The sequence below is a fragment of the Akebia trifoliata genome, chromosome 15 (assembly GCF_017979445.1).
Source record: "Akebia trifoliata isolate Shusen 1 chromosome 15, ASM1797944v1, whole genome shotgun sequence".
NCBI lineage: Eukaryota > Viridiplantae > Streptophyta > Magnoliopsida > Ranunculales > Lardizabalaceae > Akebia > Akebia trifoliata.
In genome coordinates, this window is record NC_141389.1 from 6,130,291 (window position 1) to 6,148,999 (window position 18,709).

At 35.5% G+C, this 18,709-nt stretch overlaps 2 protein-coding genes and 1 long non-coding RNA gene across 21 annotated transcripts; 1 reads left to right on the forward strand and 2 right to left on the reverse strand.

The window, feature by feature from the left end:
- Positions 1 to 291: 291 nt before the first annotated feature.
- Positions 292 to 12,055, reverse strand: LOC147384106 (uncharacterized). Of its 2 annotated transcripts, XR_015173079.1 has the most exons (10): positions 11,551 to 12,046; positions 2,927 to 2,966; positions 2,734 to 2,815; positions 2,556 to 2,651; positions 2,290 to 2,384; positions 1,993 to 2,195; positions 1,872 to 1,909; positions 1,610 to 1,772; positions 1,008 to 1,069; positions 292 to 886 (listed from the first exon to the last, which is right to left on the reverse strand). XR_015173079.1 is itself a non-coding variant. In XM_086426760.1 (7 exons), the coding sequence occupies exons 2-7, from the start codon at positions 6,452 to 6,454 to the stop codon at positions 4,848 to 4,850; spliced, it is 1,143 nt and encodes a 380-aa protein (XP_086282886.1). In that variant the 5' UTR covers positions 6,455 to 6,456; positions 11,551 to 12,055; the 3' UTR covers positions 4,731 to 4,847. The 2 variants fall into 2 exon arrangements, 1 of the variants encoding a protein (XP_086282886.1); XM_086426760.1 differs by lacking the exons at positions 292 to 886; positions 1,008 to 1,069; positions 1,610 to 1,772; ... (4 more) ...; positions 2,734 to 2,815; positions 2,927 to 2,966 and adding exons at positions 4,731 to 5,213; positions 5,301 to 5,408; positions 5,510 to 5,602; ... (1 more) ...; positions 5,980 to 6,218; positions 6,319 to 6,456 and having other exon boundaries at positions 11,551 to 12,055.
- Positions 6,493 to 10,495, reverse strand: LOC147384107 (uncharacterized). Its single transcript, XM_086426759.1, has 3 exons — positions 7,535 to 10,495; positions 7,352 to 7,451; positions 6,493 to 7,272 (listed from the first exon to the last, which is right to left on the reverse strand). The coding sequence occupies exons 1-3, from the start codon at positions 10,114 to 10,116 to the stop codon at positions 6,580 to 6,582; spliced, it is 3,375 nt and encodes a 1,124-aa protein (XP_086282885.1). The 5' UTR covers positions 10,117 to 10,495; the 3' UTR covers positions 6,493 to 6,579.
- A 389-nt stretch (positions 12,056 to 12,444) lies between the features above and the next one.
- Positions 12,445 to 18,422, forward strand: LOC147384108 (uncharacterized). 18 transcript variants are annotated; one of them, XR_015172831.1, is made up of 8 exons: positions 12,445 to 13,078; positions 14,101 to 14,467; positions 15,057 to 15,243; positions 16,090 to 16,132; positions 16,248 to 16,455; positions 16,558 to 16,634; positions 16,857 to 16,915; positions 18,028 to 18,406. It is a non-coding gene; the product is annotated as an uncharacterized LOC147384108 (long non-coding RNA). The 18 variants fall into 18 exon arrangements; XR_015172832.1 differs by lacking the exon at positions 16,090 to 16,132 and having other exon boundaries at positions 12,445 to 12,833; positions 12,922 to 13,078; positions 18,028 to 18,404; XR_015172840.1 differs by lacking the exons at positions 15,057 to 15,243; positions 16,090 to 16,132 and having other exon boundaries at positions 14,101 to 14,154; positions 14,380 to 14,467; positions 18,028 to 18,415.
- Positions 18,423 to 18,709: the final 287 nt, after the last annotated feature.

An 18,709-nucleotide genomic window follows, 5' to 3' on the forward strand; every position in this document is an offset into this window, starting at 1 on the left:
AATTGTTTTAGCGACGGCATAATAAAATTTCCGTCGCTATATCCATTATTTTCTGGAAAAAAAATTCTTGCGGAAATTTTGTTTTCATTTGTTTATTTACATCTTTACCGACAGACTTTTTAAGTCCGTCGGTATATGCTATTTTGTTAAAAAAAAATTTTTACTAAAGCCAGCCCAGCCCATATATCAATTATATCAGCTTACCACCCCCACACTGTAAATTGCTGAACCCCCCCCCCCCACTGGTGTTAAAAATAAAATATTTTAGTTTTAGAAAATTTAATGACCCCAAAATGTTGAAGATGATGGTTGCATCCTCCCATGGGCAACTCTCTACCATTGGTATTCAAGAAATGAAACCTAGATTCAAATCCCAGTCTTTAAGGTTTGCGTCACCCGCAAAGTGTATAAAACTCTTATATTTATTAAGAGTCGTGATTTTCGGACTCCCCCACATGGCATAATCAAAATACTCTCCTGACGTGGCATATGCCAGAACCCTAGATTTTATGCCTCGGATACACATCTGCACATCCCCATATGTATGAGCAGTTGTGTATCCCGAGGGGAAAAGATCTATGGTTCTAGCACATGCCACATCAGGAGAGTATTTTGAGTATGCCACGTGGGGGTGTCAGTAAATCATTACTCATTTATTAAAACATTTTGCCAGCTTAGAACCCTTTCTGAGTCTAAATCAATCTAACTAAACATTGTTCAACACCACTTTCCTAAGTAATACAAATAAAGGGATGAGCACAAATTTCAGACAAAAAAGAAAGAAAATAGTAGAAAATTAAACATGAAAGCCAAACTTCACCTGCTCAGTCAGAAACTCGCTCTCAATGAAATCTGCCAACTGCACATCATTGCTTTGGTTTGCCACCTTTTGTTCATCAAGAAAAAAGATAATATCTCAGAAGAGGTGTAATGTGTCAGTAAATAATTAAAAAAAAAAAAATTTAAAAAAATGTTAAGCAAGGATTGGATGCGCTAAGATGTTTTACGCTGTGCAAATTCAGAAGCTTCTCATTCGTCAACTTCTCCAAAGACAATACCAGCTCCATAGCTGAATCAAGAAAAATGAACAATAAATACTAAAGTAGTGGAAATAGTGTTCAATTCAGTGCATCTTAGTACATGTGAAGAAAAGCAGATAATAGCACAAATTGATCTCATACACGTATAGACCTAAGACCAATGCATGAATTCACCATAAAATGGATCTCCCAAGACTACACAACATCTACGCGTTCACCCATACATCGATGATCATGAAAAAGCATTGATGCATATATAATTAATACACATAAATATTCATTACACATGCATAAAAGGCATGGAATGTATCTACAAGGCACTTACACACGACACCAAGAAATGGCACACACGATACCCCTTAACATAAATCCATAGGGGTGTATGCACATACAAATTTCCATGAATATTCCCAAAAGTGTACATCTCAAACAGGACGTACATGGTCCCCCACTAAATGCTCTTCCTTATTCTGAAACTCCTATTAAGTGCTTGCTCATCTGTCTTGGTACCCAGATGTCTATAGAATAATAAAGAATAATGATTTTCAAATCTTATTAATGCAACTTACCATCATTTTCATCTTCTGCAGCTCACCCGTGTCAACTTGCTTCTTTGCAGGACCCATCTCAATGCCCCTACTCGAGTCGCAAAATTTAATGAACTTAATGTCTCACCCAAGTCATTTTCTGAAGGGCTGATTTGCACAAACATCAGAGTTTTAGAGTCACCCCCTGCAAGCATAAATCAGTGGGGGAGAGAGTCAACAAAAGAAAGAAACAATAATATTTAACAATCTGATTAGTTAATCTAGTATGTCAACTAAGACTTACCCAATGAATCTTGAAGTAAATGTGTCAACTTGGAGTTCCTGTCAAAACCCCAAGAAAGGAATCAGAATATGAAAACTGATACAAAGTTAGTCAGACATATAAGCAAGCTATGGATATAAACCTATAAGGGATGTGGCTGCTTTTGTTTGCTAGAGCGGATATGACATCCCCAAGAGCTGAAAGTGATTTGTTGATGTTTTGAGCCTCCTTGAGTCGTTCCCCTTGCAAATCAGTCTTGGCAAGCCTCTCACTGCCAGCCAAAGCTTGCTCTTGGTGCACTCCCCATTTATCAGGTTTTTTGCTCTTACCATTATACAAAGCATGCTGAATAAAAGTGGAGAAAGAATAAACTATAAATATAAACACATTTTTCATGATTAAGAACATAAATGGGAAGAAAAGCCTCATTGCCACTAACCAGTGAGATCGACTACTGTGCTCATTCACATCCCCATGGACAACCACTCTGTTACGTTGCTTTTGGCTTTTATCTTAAAGAGAGTTCATTTTTTGCTGTAGATCATTACAGTAGTTTAGATGTCGTATCATATTATATATATGCACCACGTGTAAACATTAGATGGAACTACATGCCAGATAGGGAGATATTAATCTGTTAGATATTTCTGGCCATTGAATATCATCATGATGGAAAAAAATTTAATGAAAGGTGACACATCTTACCTTACAATTCCTTTGTTCATGATTGTATTGGACATGGTTACACCTCTGGGGACCATCATAACATCAAGCTCATGTTGTTCTCAGATTTTACAAACTCTACCAACAAAATCTCTGCTTTTAGTTTGAAAGGGACATCTAATAGCTAAAGATTGCCAAAGTTAGTTTTATGTAGGCTTACCCAAAACCGCAAGCACTCTCCAATTAACAAAAAGTCCTAATATATAAGCTAGCATAATCTCGATCTCGGTTGTGACAGAGAGCTATATAGAAAGAAAACAGAGAGATCAAACTTTAAGAGGCACAAACCACACAACAGATAAGTCCATGCAGTTTGTAATGTTTTGCAAGAAAGAGAAGTTTTAGATATCTACCTGCACAAAGATTCCAGTGAGGGTTCCTTCACACGTATATCTGCAGTTTTACAATCTAAGGTTAGTTTTTCTAGGATTAAAAAACAACATCATCAAGAAGCAAGTCCTAAATTTCTCACAAAAACAAAATAACCTACAAGAATTTTTTAGCAAGGTTTTTATATCAAAAAAGAACACACAAGTTTTGCGCCCAATGCTATGCATATGAATACCCCCACTTATAAATTGATCCATGCAGTTCAACTAGGGGGTCACCACTTGGGTGGGTAATAGTCTGATAGCATATTGGACAATCTTAAGTGTGCAATGGTAATGTTAGTAATAGGATAGTTCAATAGGATCCTGCTCACCTGACAAGCTTGACTCGTCAATCAACAAGTTGTGACTATATATCAATATCCCATCAGCTGGGACGTGGTCTCCATTGATAGAAACCTTCTGTCTATATCCTCCATCTCTTATGACCTGAACAAAAGTCTTGTTCTTCTCTTTATAAAAATCCTTGAACATATTAAATTAAATATTTTGCATATGCTTAAATGGAAAATCAACATCTCCAAGGGAAGGTTGGCAACAATAAGTTCAGGGCTAACTTGGATACTAATCCACAATGGTGCACCCTAACCATGCAAGATCCAAAGGTCATAAGGTAAATTTAAGTGCAGTAGAACCTCACCCAACAAGCAAAGAGTATGCAATCCGAGCATGCGATTTCTCTGAATCTTCTCGTAGAAACTATCAGGCCTCCATGTGTCGGTGAAAAATGGTATAGAAAATTGTCTCACCGTAGCAGTAGAGTTGCAAACCACAAACCCCAACTGCATTCATTACTGATGCATTGTGTATCATTTTGACCTCCACACCCAATGTTTTTGCCCGAACAACCAAATCAGAATGTGTTGTAGCTCTACATTCCATATGCAAAAGCCAAAAATCAAGAATAAGGAAGAAAATAAAAATAGAGAATAAAGACAGTAGAATTAAACATTAAGCAAATAGCTTCTAAAGGTTCTTCTCCCATGCATGAGTCCCAAAGCATAATTCCTTGAAGATTTTACACCAAAAGAATACAAATCCTAAAATTGATATAATGATCCGTGAAGAGGTGCTCCTAATCTTCAAAAATGCTGTAATTAATTTCCTTATGATTTTGGGATATTGATAATTCCTTAAAAATAATTACACTGCAGACAAGGTACCATTTTTCCAAATTCCCCACTTCCTAGGCCTACCTAAAAAGATGAAGAATCAAATACCCAGTACACATATCACCATATCTTGCAAAGCAATTGAATCAATTTAAATTAACAGCCCCAAACACGTCCCTTCATACCGACTACTCAAGCTATAAATTTAACAAATGGCATTACTAAGTGAAGTAATGATAAAAGAAGAAATACCTGGAAGAGGTTCTACAATGCTTTTAGTATGATAAAGAGTATCAACAACACGTGCTTCTTTGGTTGATCGCATGCCACTGACAACATAACCCACTTGTCCAGTCAAAAGCACTCCAATAGGTTTGAGTTCAAGATGCATGATCCCAACATCCTAAATGTCATAACTTTATGGTCTGCTGGAGAAAGTTACCAATTTCAGATAGGTACAATAAAATGAAAAAAGAAGACAAAAATGACATAAAATAAATTTCAATGAATTTAAAATCTGCAACAAATAAACTCATAGTGATGAATCCATGGCATACCTTCTCCCTCCTCCTTTATCCGGGCTTGGGACCGGCAATGTAAAACGTTAGTTGTACATTGGCGGAGTTAAAAATGTTTTACCTAATACATCTAGAGTTTAAAAATGTTTTACTTAATACATGCAGAGTTATCTAATATAGTCTAAGTATTGTACGAAGATAATACAAAAAAAGTTAAATGTCATGGGAAAGACAAACAAGCATATTGAAAAAGTCTCATAACCCCTGGCTAGGAGGATGGCCGTCTGGAAACATGGTGCGGAAGTATTGCGCTATTTGCTCTTGCACCTGACTCTGGATTTGACTTTGCATTTGATTCTGCATCTCAACAAACCTCTCCTCATGTTCTCTTTTATTTTCCTCTAACGTTTGTTGTAGATTAGTCAACTGAGATTGCATCTCAGCATAACTAGTACGAGATGAGCGAGAAGAGGAGCCAAAAACTGATTTCGGTGTTGGGCCTAGACCATATGTACGCACTCGACCATGCCCATCTGGTCCAAACGCGTTAGTGAATATCTTCTCGCCTATAGGCGTAGAATCTGATCCACCACTTTTTTCATGATCCATTTTCATTTTAGCCTATACAACAAAAATGAACTAATTAGTATGAACTTATTCAAATTTATTTATTTGGCATTATATTAAAATTTATTGAAGATCACATACCATAAGCTCAGCCGACTTAGGATCAGATGGTAACCCATTTTTTTTAGTATGGGTTTTCCTAAAGACTTCAGCTCGAGTAGGTAAATTACCCGGTTCTCTACCCTCACCCTTTAGTAACACAAACATAATCATATTAAATATATGTCATAAATCACATTGAATATTAGAAGATAATGAAATAATTAAAATGACTGATATTAGATACGCACCAATTCATGACGATATTGAGCACAACTTTTTGTCCCCCCAACATGTTTGATTACTTGATTTTTCCTATTTTCACTGTTCTTCTTGGATACAACCTACACAAATTTCATAAAATTATAATAATATCATTCATTTTAAAGGGTTGTTAATTAACAAATTCTTAATAATTTATACCTGAGCGTCAGGAGTACTCCAATAGTGGACGAGCCAGGTCCAATCGGCTTCTGAGACGTCATTAGGAATGTTGAGCAATCTTTCCTCATCCGTATCGAATTGTCGGTAGTTCTGTTTTAAGTCATTCTTCCAATCTTTATATTTCATTGACATGGATAGCATTACCCAATCTCTTTTATCATCGTCAATCTCGACAAATCTCTAAAAAATAAACATTACAAGAAAAATAATAAGCATATATCATATTGTTAAGACAAATGTGAAACAATACCTAAAATATAAAGTAATCTACATTTACCTGAACCTCTCGCCACAAGGAATCTTTTGCATGCTCTGGAACCTCAGTCCATGACTTGAATTGCAATGGGGCATGACCAGAGTGTCTCACAACATATCCTAGGAAATGTGTAAAATGGCTAGAATTCTTTCCTATTGGCTGACAATAAGCATTCCAATCTACTAACATCTTCTGCCCTACTTTTTGTCCAAAGTTTCCTACTCCTCGCGTAGGCCCTCTCCTCCTAGTGCTGCTAGAAGCTGTTTAAAGAGTTAAAAAAATATAACAAAACAAAAAATATGTCAATGAAAACTTATTTAGACAAATATTGTATTAATAACTTAATAAAACATATCATACCTGTATTACTACTCCCATTTCCACCTCTCATAGATGGTCTAGCTATACTAGATGATGCATCTGAGACTGAATTTGAGCGGTTATTTCTCCCCTCTGTCTGTTGGACCACCTGCTTGGATGATTTTCTACGCAACATATCTAACCAACAATTTCTCAGATAATTAAAATCAATATATTCATCAAATGACAAAGTAATTTCATTTTATTAAAACGAACTATTATTATAAAAAAAAAACAACAATTTACACAATCAATCATATACTAGATGTAATCGTCATCATCATCATTAATGAAGCCTTGATCATCACCAACATATCCTTCGACAAGTACTCCTTGGATATCGTTCCTATTCCAAGTGATAATATCATCATTTGTATCGATTGCATTTTGATGCAACCCTGGCTCATTATCTTGGAAAGGTTCTATTACTACATCATCTTCCGACTCCATATTGTATAAGTCTCGTGGTTGTGTATTTATTACAACACGCCAATCACAATGGGTGTTGTCTTTTATATAAAAAACTTGTTGTGCTTGATTTGCAAGAATGTATGGTTCGTTGGTGGCTAAGGTCCGTGTAACATTCACACACTTGAAACCATATTCATCTTGCTTGAATCCCCCACGGTTTATGACATCCCACCAATGACATTTGAATAGTATGACTCGATTCCCACCTGGATACTTCAGCTCTAAAACATCATTTAAGATGCCATAGTATCCTACATTACCTGTCACCGAATTAGTGTCCTTAGCACTTGCAAAACTATGTGTTTCTGCAAAGACAAATACTCCACTATTTTGAGTTTTTTTCCGACTATCTCGTTCTTTGGTGTGAAATCTAAAGCCATTTACAATGAAGCCCTTAAAACAAATCACATTATGAGAAGGGCCGAGAGCTAACTGATAGATTTGTTCATTTACGTCTTCACCATTTAATCGCATTTGTGAAACCTATTAAGATCAAAAAATGAAATTAATACATTTAAAACTATATTGAAGTGGGTTAATTTTGATGATATTTATCACATACATGATGTTTAAACCATTCGGCGAACTCCTTCACATGTTTTCGCTCCACATCCCTAACACTCATGTGATTATGAGTGTCTTTAATCATCTGTTTGTGTTGTCTGTACAATAAATAATTTCATTGATTAAGGACTACTATCAATTATGAATATAAATAAAAATGTTTTGAAATGATTTATCTTACCGAACAAATGGAGCAATTTCATCACAGTTGTTTAGCACGTATAGACGAGCTTGTTCCCACTCACTCCGTCCCAACATTTGTGAGATTGCCTTTCCTATAACACGGCCATTTTCTTTGAAAATTGACAATTTTTCACTTGAACCATCATCAACAACATCGTTATTACGCACTGGTCGATTGAACCTCGTTTCAATCCCATGCAAGTACCTCGAGCAAAATGTCAACGATTCTTCACAAAGATACCCTTCAGCAATAGAACCTTCTGGATGATTTTTATTACGCACATATGACTTTAGCCTGTGCAAGTACCTTTCTATTGGATACATCCACCTATATTGCACTGGTCCGGCCAACTTGGCCTCACCGGCTAAATGAATAGGCAAATGCACCATAATATCAAAGAAAGCCGGCGGAAATATCATCTCCATTTTACAAAGTGTTAGCGCAATCTGAGATTCAAGGCGTTCTAACTCCCCTATCCTTAGAACTTTACAACATAATTGTCTGAAGAATGTGGACAACTCAATCAAAATCAAACACACATTCCTAGGCAAGATTCCTCTTAGTGCAAGTGGAATAAATTGTTGCATTAGAACATGACAATCGTGACTCTTGAGCCCTAATATCTTGCATTGTTTGACTTGAACACACCTTGAGAAATTAGACGAATAACTATCTGGTACTTTTATATCCTTCAAACACTCACAAAACTTTTTTTTCTCAACTGAAGACATTGTGTAACATGCAGGTGGTAGTAACAACTTTCCCCCATTCGATATTGGGTGAAGTTCTTTTCTTATACCCATTAATTGCAAATCAAGACGGGCCTTTAAATTGTCTTTTGTTGAACCCTCAATATTCAATAATGTTCCGATCACATTCTCACACACATTCTTTTCAATGTGCATAACATCCAAACTATGACGCAACAAAAGATCTTTCCAATACGGTAAATTGAAAAAAATGCTCTTCTTCTTCCAATTCTTCGGTAATTTGCAATCATCCCTTTTTCTTTTCCTCCCATCCTTATCTTTATCTGCCTTACCAAATATGATTTGCTCGTAGTCACGTAATTGATTGAACACATCCTCGCCTATCAACGGTTTTGGCGCAACTCCTAACTCATTTCTGCCATTAAAGGACATTTTATTATGTCGAAATTTATGATCAAGTGGTAAAAATCGACGATGTCCTAAGTAACATTCTTTATTTCCTTTTTGCAATCGTATTGAACAAGTATCCTTGTGGCAGGATGGACAAGCAAGTTTTCCTTTAGTACTCCATCCTGATAAGTTAGCATATGCAGGAAAGTCGCTGATAGTCCATAAAACCGCTGCATGCATTCGAAAATTTTGTTTTGTTGATGCATCATATGTTGTAACTCCTTCTATCCACAATTCATGCAATTCATCCACTAATGGTTGTAGATAAACATCGATGTCATTCACGGGAGCCTTAGGACCAGGAATAAGCAACGACATTATAAAAGATGTTTGCTTCATACACATCCATGGCGGGAGGTTATACGGAATCAGAACAACGGGCCATGTACTGTGAGGTGTACTCATGTAACTAAAAGGAGTGAAGCCATCAGTGACTAATCCAAGTCTAACATTTCGAGGTTCAGAACCAAATGATGGGTATTTATTATCTAAAGCTTCCCACGCCATAGAGTCTGCTGGATGCCTCATTACCCCATCTTTTATACGACATTCGGCGTGCCATTTCATATGTTCAGCTGTTTTTGAAGACATAAACAACCTCTTCAACCTAGGAATCAACGGAAAATGACGCAAAATCTTTGCAGGTATTTTCTTCTCCTTTGAAGACGAATCAGAGGGATTTTCAACTGATTGGCATTTAACAGTTTTCCACCTAGACTCACCACATACTACGCATTCATTTGCATTCTCATGTTCTTTCCAAAATAACATGCAATCATTTGGGCACGCATCTATCTTATTGTAATGTAAACCAAGTCCTCGCAAAATCTTCTTCGATTCATAGTAATTCTTTGGCAACTTTTCTCCAACAGGAAATGCATCTTTTAACAACTCAAGCAACATATCAAAAGATTTATTACTCCATCCGTTAAGACATTTCAGGTGTAACAACTTTACAATGAAAGATAGTTTTGAAAATTTAGTGCAACCCGGGTATAACTCAGTCTCAACATCTTTCAACATTTCATAAAACTTGTTTGCATCATCGTTTGGCTCATCCGGACCATCATCGCTTAACTCATTAACCTCTTCATCATCAAAATTAGGGATTTCGAATGCATCTTGTAACATCCCTAGCATATCATCACCCTCTTCAGACTCATCACTATTATCTTCATCTTCAAATTTCTCACCATGGTAAGTCCAACGAGTATAATGTTTATTCATCCCATACCATAATAAGTCACCATGCACGTTATCTCGATCCTTTAAAATCGCATTGAGACATCTGACGCATGGACACTTAATCATGTTACCAAACCTTGAACGAGAAAATGCAAAATCTAAGAACTTAATAACTCCTTCATCATACTCAAGGGTACTTCTAGGCAACTGAATCCAACTTTTATCTATTGGCATGTCCACCTCACGACGACGTCACCTTTAAACCAATAACACATAATCACATACACAAAAGAACATATCACAAAAATGTTAATTTGAAACGAAAAAAAGTGCAAATCTGTGAATCGGAAGTTCGGTAATTAGTACAAAACAACAATCAGAACTGATTTTTTGACCAAACCTGTTCAATTTCTAAAACATGCTCAATGGAAACTCCCTGCCTTGCAATTCAATTTCCACATCTTAAATAAAGTTTTATACTACTAATTTGACTCCACTTCCCTAATCTAGTTGTACTTAACCAAAATAGCACATTTTTTTGAAAAAAAATATAAAAAATCAAAACTTTTTCAATCACATAAATATCCATTTTTTTTATCAATGAGCTGGGTTGTGAATGGGACCCCATCCTAATATTAAGAATCAACCATCTTGCATAGTTGCAAGTTACATCATCTAAGACAAGAGCATGGAGTGCAGGACCACAACCTCCCACCCATGACACACTCACAAGCCATCCATGAGCATCAGAACACAAATAATTCAAACTTCCTTAAATCTCTAAATTCTAAACCACAAAACCAGAAAACTTTCTCTCAAATGTCAAAGTCACCGACTCTCCACTATCTATAAATCCAATTGTGTGTGTGTGTGAGAGAGAGAGAGAGAGAGAGAGAGAGAGATAGATAGAGACTGTTTTTTTCTTTTCCTTACTACTAGAACAAATTTTATTCTAAATCAAATAAAAAAACAAAGGTATCAAACCACTAATCCAACTAAGATTCAAATATTAAAAAGCCACTAACTTTCATTCAGTTAATTATTCATTTCATTCACATGCATTCATCATTATTCATAATAAATTTGTTTTGCTTTGTTTAATGTATAATCTCATTTATTTTTATAACTAATTCATAATTACCTCTAAGTGCTAATTTAAATTTGAACAAATACCTTAAAAACTAAAATTTATATGTAACTGAACTGAACTACTATCATCAACTGAATTTATAAATAAAATTGGATTTATAATTTTATATCTTGTTGCCGGCTGATTCTAATGGACAATAGTTTGGTTTCCTTCAACTTAAAATTTTAAGAGATCACCACCATTTCAGTCCTTATATAGGAGCTTGATTTGAGTTAGAGGTAAAACAATAGCAAATAACATCTCTTTCACAAATCTAACCTAAATCATCAACCACTCAACGTTTATAGAGATAGATTAGTTTCATGGAATTATTAAACATCTATGAAAAAATGATTAAATTTGAACTAATTATCAATCAAAATAGTTCCTGAATTTGAATTAACAAGAGAGAAAAATTACATTTCTCATGGAAAAAAGATAAGAAAACAGCTAACAATACCCAAATATCTTTGATTTTCGAAATCCAAACCAAAATGAATGAGTATCCAATTAAGGAGAAAATCAGAGAAGAAGAATACCTAAGAGATCAGCTCTTCTTCGGTCTCTAACAATTTTGTTGAAAGAATCGACTGCAACGAAGTAGTCAGTTCTTGTAAGAGTTAAAACTTCGTCCCTAAGAGATCAGCTCAATCTCTTCGCATCAAATCCAGCACTCCAAAAGAGGAAATCGAGAGGATACAAGGTCGAAATCGAGAAAATGCAAGATCGAAATCAATAGTACAAGATTGAAATCAAGAGAGTTTGGTAGAAGTTTCGAAATCGTAAGAGTTTAGTTTCGAAATCGAAAGAGTTCGGTAGAAGTTTCGAAATCGTAAGAGTTTAGTTTCGAAATCGAGAGACTTTGTAGAGGTCGTAGCAAGGGTTTGGCTGAAGTTTCGAAATCGAAAGAATTCGTAGCGAGGGTTGAGTTCGAAATCGAGAGGGTTTGTAGAGAGGGTTTGGATGAAATTTCTATTTGATTGAAAATATGAGAACTTAGGAGAAAAACTTCGTTTGGAAAATAGAAGAAGAGGAAAAATTAAAACAGGGAAATTAACTCTGTACCGACGGTATGACTTTTATCCGTCGCTATAGTATTCTTACACCGACGGAAATAACTTAACCGTCGCTAAATCTCGTCGGTATACAGACATTTTCCTGTAGTGTATGTATCTACTTATTCCATTCCATATCTAACTTCTTTTTCAACAAGCTCATATTGTGTCATCTTATCAACTATTAACCATTCCCTTTGACAAATACAATACTCCACAGTAGATTGATGCATCTAGCTTCGATAGTCGTGTCTCGCACATATCATGGATCATGACAAAAAGAAATAATACCTCCATTTTTATCCCTTCTATCATGCTAAAGTATCTAAACACTACAAAAAAAAAATGTAAAATTAGAACACAAGGGTAAAACGGAATTAAGCCGTTTTTATTAAAAAACGGTATTAAACCGTTTTATTTTTAAAAACCGTTCTATCCGACCCGATATCCGTCTCTTTAGATGGAACGAAAGTCCTCTCTCTCTCACTCTCCTCTCTCTCTCTCTCGATGTCAGTCGTTCTCTCGTCTCTCTCACTCGATCTCAGTCGCTCTCCCTTGATCTCATCTCTCTCTCGCTCAGTCACTTGTTCGATCGTCTCTCTCTCTCTCTCTCGATCTCAGTCGCTCTCCCTTGATCTCATCTCTCTCTCGCTCAGTTGCTCGCTCGGTCGTCTCTCTCGCTCAGTCGCTCGCTTGATCTCAGTTGCTCTCACTCGATCTCATCTCTCTCTTGCTCAATCGCTCACTCAATCGATCTCTCGGACTAGGTACTCTCTCTAATCCCTCTTTTCTTGAAATAGGGAGATCTTTGGATAGTTTACAGTCAGATCTTGCTTCAACAATTGAATCTGGTAGGATTCCTGCATCCATTGTGTATCGTTACTTCGAATTGGAGAAGTCTGCAGTGTTTCGATGGTAGCTTCAGTTTGGGGGATTTAAGGAGCGATTGTTGGCTGATGATCTGTTCTTGGCTAAAGTTTCCATGGATTGTGGTGTTGGAATGTTTACTAAGGTTTTATAATAATTATTTTTTTCTTTTATATTTGTTGGTTTGAGGTGATTTGATTTCATTTTACGTCGATGATGTTTCTCTTGTTTGTGAAATCTCGGATTTGTCGCCTTGCTATGTATATAATTTCATGAATTTTTTCAAGTAAATATGGTTAACTGGAAATACTATTACATTGATAATCTATATTGATTTGGAGGAACTGTCTTCATATCTCCAAATCAATATAGGTTATAAGCTATATAATGTTGATTTGAAGTTTAATTCTGGTTTTATAAATTTCAACCTTGTGGAATCTTGCCAAAATAATAATTATAAAGCATTTTCATCATCTGCACTATATTGTTTAGGAGAAACAAACTTCTTAGTCCTTAGAGACCCAACCAAATTATATAGTTTCACTGATGTTTTTCTACTTTTATGTCATTTGATGCTTTCTTTGATATAATATGTAAATATTTTGGATTTTTTGAGACCCAGCCATCCAATTTTGGATTTTTTTGAAATAAATATATTATTATTATGTAAATATTTCAATTTATTGAACAAAGTATGTGATTTTATTGGTATAGTATATGGTTTAATGTACTATGAGTGAAGATCTAAAAGCTTTTTTTCATCAAAGTGTATGTTACATCATCTGTTGAGGACCTCATCTAAAGTAGGAAGTAGAAAACTTGGATCTTTTACCACAGGATGCGTAGAATCATAATCTTTTTCTTGTGTATCCTGAGGCAAATGTTCCTGTATCTCATTCCCATCTTTAATTTTTATTTATTTGATCCAAATTTTGTTTTTGTCAAATGTTATTTGTTTAGTGCTTGTTTGGATGTCTAATATGGTAGTATCGATTCAATTATCTAAGTTTCAAGTAACTTTTAGGTGGGAAGATTGAGGGTGACCTATCAATTGCCAATCACCATGACTTACTCCTGATCCTTTGGAATTTAATTTTATAGTAAACGTGACATCTTACCTGATCCTGTTTCATTTCAATATTATGTTGGTCACCATTTTTGTGGTAGTGATGTTGCTCTTGTCTTGTGGTATGGCTACTACAAATCTGCAACTCAACCTTGGTAAGCACATCAAACCATATCCATGTTTTATGCAATTTGTGTCTCAACTCTTAAGGCTGTTAATGGATGAGATCAGACCTGAAATCGGATCAGTTTTGATTCGATAATTTCGAATCTAGATCAATATTTGGGTTCCAATAAGGATCTAATTTGATAATATTTACCGAATCCGAACTATGTTACTATGCTAACAAAATAAGATGTATTTTTATTCCCATTTTACAGGAAGAAGGTTTCTTGGTGTATCAACTGAATCCGACTATGGGCAAACTTATAAAACAATAGGAGGTGGAGGCTATGGTGGCAATAGAAGGTAAGATGTCATTTAAGTTTCAAGTAACTTTTAGGTGGGAAGATTGAGGGTGACCTATCAATTGCCAATCACCATTACTTACTCCTGGTCCTTTGGCAACATATTCAAGTTTTAGTTGTATATCAGTTTAGTTTAGATGATTTTTTGGGATTTTTTCTTCTTCTTCTTTTGTTTATATTTTTAACTAGCCCGGAAAATAATTTATTCAATGAGAGAAGCACATTATGATAATCGATTTCAACATTTTAAATTATTTCATTGCTGAGATAAAACCAATTCACTAGTTGAGGAGTGATTTCATTTCACATGTACAAATTAAATGATAAACAAAAATTTTAATTCTATTTAAAATCTAAGTCAATTCATTGCTGAATGCATGTGCTGAGCAATGACCAAATCACTAGTTTATGGGTGATTTTGTCTTTTCAGACATAAGTTAAATGCAACTTAATAAGTGAGTCCAAATTAAAGAGTGAGTCATGATTCATGTAGCAAGATGGGAGACATCCTGCTAAACATATAACTTTGCTTTAGTTGATGTTGGTCATGTCTTTGGAACTTTGTTCTCACTAAGAAAATCAAAACACAGGTGTTCATTTACTACTACAACTACTACTGCTTCTAGTATTACTACATGATGGCACAGGAATGGGGGTTGTCGTCATTGCAGACGGAGCAAAGCTTCTCTTCGATGGGACTAGGGAGTACCAATGTAGGATCAACCTCTGCAATATTCCAGACGTAGCCTGGTGGGGCCTTCTTATCGTACACACCTGGTATGTATGGGTGTGGCGCCACCTCGTATGGTATATAGGGCCATGGCTCTGCCTTCTTTCCTGTACACTCTCTCACCCTCTTCAACACTTTCTCCTCATTGATGTAATCACTCACCCTACAAAACTTTTGAGTAAATGGGAGTATTGAGTATGTATTTTTCTCCAGTCTCGGATGTGTCACACCCCAGTTAAGCCTCATGACTTTCATATATTCATAGTTCTCCCCTTATCCAACAAATAATTTGATTTGTACAAAATCAGATGACTTAGACGAGTCAACTTAATATCAGTTGGGTAAGATGAGATTAAATAGTGGGTTTTAAAATCATGAATACACCATGATTCAAATGTAACAAACTATGTTTCTAGTGATGGCCATGCATATATTATACATGAATAAGCCATACATAATGTATGTATGTATGTAGAACTTGTAAGGGAATTGTTTGCTTGGGGTTGTGGAGCCATAGGTTATAATATCAAAGCCTCACGAGAGCATGTCCTTTAGACATTAGAGACCAAGATCCAGGAATCGAGCTGACTGTTCGTCATTGAATGCCACATCTCTGTTTTCTAATCAAGATTCTTTTGGTAAAAAAGATTCCTCTCCTATAAAATAGTGCTTCTCTGGCCAGCTTGACAGCTCTCTTTGTTACATTAAAATAAACCTAAGGTGTTGGTCTCAAATACCCATCTCTCGTGTTAGTCTACTACTCCATATTCTTTGGTCCATCTCCTTCGGACGTTTGCACCAAAATTCAGTCTGATTGATGAATTATAGCCGTAGGATATGGACCTTTTTCATAGTAAACAAAAAATGTGATTTATTTGTTTCTCATTTTACAGAAGATGAAATCTGAAACCACAGCTTTGGATAGAGTTGAATTGAGTCAGTATTCTTGTTGCTTATCCTGATATTTTGGTTTAGGCATAGATGATGATGATGATTCTGCTTTACTTGAAGCTTTTTAAAATTTCAATCGAATCTCAAAATCTTTGTCCAGAACAACTCCATCCTTGTGAATCCGAGCTGCACAGACAAGGGCACAAACAAACATCACAACAAGGCCAAATCCAGTGGTGGATGCTCCTGGTATCAGTAGTAGTGGCTTGGTAGGAGAGATGGAAAGGATGTTGGGTGGCTTGCAGGATTCCTCTCAATTGAATCAGATGATGCAAAGCTTGCTCTCTAACCCTCAGTACATGAACCAGGTATATTTGTTATTTTATATATATCATTGAGCATAAAACTATTTCTTATTTTTCTGTCTTTAACACATTTGTCTTACTTGTTTGATTCTCGGTCTCAATCAGCTTGATTCCAATTCGTAATTAAGAGAAATGATGCAAAACCCAGAATTTCTTCCACAAGAGACGTCCCTTGAAAGAATGTAGGTACCGTCCCTTTATCTTTTGCCAAGTGAGCATGTTAACTAGTGAGGCTTACACATTTCCCGGTCCTGCTTTCTGTGATGTAAGATTGCCAGTGTTGAAGAGGGACATGTATTCCTCGATTATTTTTCGTGATTTAGATTACTATAGCTAGTTGGTACGTGCTTGTTCTCCGTTGTTTTTTATTTTTATTTTGACTTTTATTTTATAATTTTCTGCAGCAAGTTTTGGCCTTACAGCAATCACTTTTGTCTAATCTTGGTCAATCGCAATCAGCACAGTAAGTCAAGGCATTTACCAATTGCTATAAATCTTTGCTTAAATTTACTTCACAACCATAATGTTCATTTTCTGTTGGAAGGCGACTCTCAAGCACATATAGTAGGCTATGTAATGCCTTAATTTAGTGTGAAATCCTTGTCTTGGTTGTTCATGGACTGTTTCATTTGTTTATTCTCTGGGTGACTGTGCGGGACACTGAGTTAGACTTTATGCTCACGTGGAGGTGTGCATAGAACCAAAGATTTTTCTCTCATATCATTAGGAAAAGCATCGATGTTTCTGTGCACCCCTCCTCGTCAGCACAGTCACTACATGCAGATTGTTTATGATTATATATTTAGATATGGATTTATTTGTTTTCTTGCTGTTTATTTCTTCTCTTTTTTATGATGATGGTTATGCTTTATGAAAAATGTATTGGTGGGATGTATATGTATGATAAATGAATTAAGACTATGTATATAATCAGGTTATAAGAAATTCTAAGTTGGTCTTATAGGGTAAGTTATTAGTGATGTATAGCTGATCAATTACTTGCAATCATGTACCTTAACTTGCCATTTTGACGATTTGGGTGTGGCCCAAATGTTAAGATACTGTGTATTTGAGTGAGATAAAAACAATTAGGTTCGAGTTTTCTTGGTCATATTGTTGGCTGAGATGATCTCATTATTCAAATTGTATCTCCGGGTGATGAAGTACCGTTGAATCGGTAGTGCATTTCAGCTTGGAATATGTAGAACAACACTCCACTCAGAAGGATAGGTTGTTGAGTATGACTTGGTCATATTGTTGTCTATCAAGTTTCTTTCAGACTATGAACAACATTTCCCTTCTATTTTTTGCAGTTTTGTTTTTGTTTTTGGTGTTGTAATCTATAATGTTTTTTGTTTTGTTTTTAAATCAGTGCTTTGTTTGCGTCTCTAATCTATATAGTTGAGTTGTGTCTCTCATGTTTCTTAGCATTCTTGTGTTGTTTTTGTACTCATATATAATTTTCTTAGATGGATTCTTTTTGTTCTTTATTTGCTGTATGCCTATATCAGTGATAGATTTCATCTTGGGGATATGTGTGAGTATTAGTTGAGTTGTGTCTCTCATGTTTCATAGGTGAATGAAGGAGAATCAGAGTAATCCCACACATTTTTCTCAGGGTCTAAAGGATCCCAAAGCTTCAAACCCAAAGTTGAATCTGGTTCGTTAACTTGAATACATAGATGAAGTGAAGATGGCTTCAAGATCATGTTTTTATTAATAGATGTAGATTTCTCATCTTGAAACCTTTTTTCTTTATTATTGTCTCGAAGAGGAAGAGTAAGAGGGACCCTTTTTTCTGAACTACGACTTTGTTGCTTCTTGTGGTTGGGGACTGCATTTTTCTTGTCGTCGAATGGGATGATGATTTAAGCGTAATTGGTTTGGATTTGTAAATTATGACTCATTGCAACTCTTTTTGTGTATAAATTAATATGATAGAGAACATCGATGTTCTCTATTTGGATCTATTCTAACCGTGGGTAATAGGCAAGTAGCAAAAAAAAAAAAAAATAATAATAATAATTTTAGATATCAATTTATAACAATTTTAGATATCGGTTTATAACCGATTTCTAAAGTCTCAGACGTAGGACATCAGTTCTATAAAATCCGATGTCTCAAATCTTTTTGGGTTATTGTGTGCTGTTATACAAAGACGCAGATTAGGAAGGGTTTTAAGTCGTTCCAAATTCCGACACCTGGAACGGTTTTTAACCGTTCCAAATCATGAAACATAGAACGGCTTCCAGCCGTT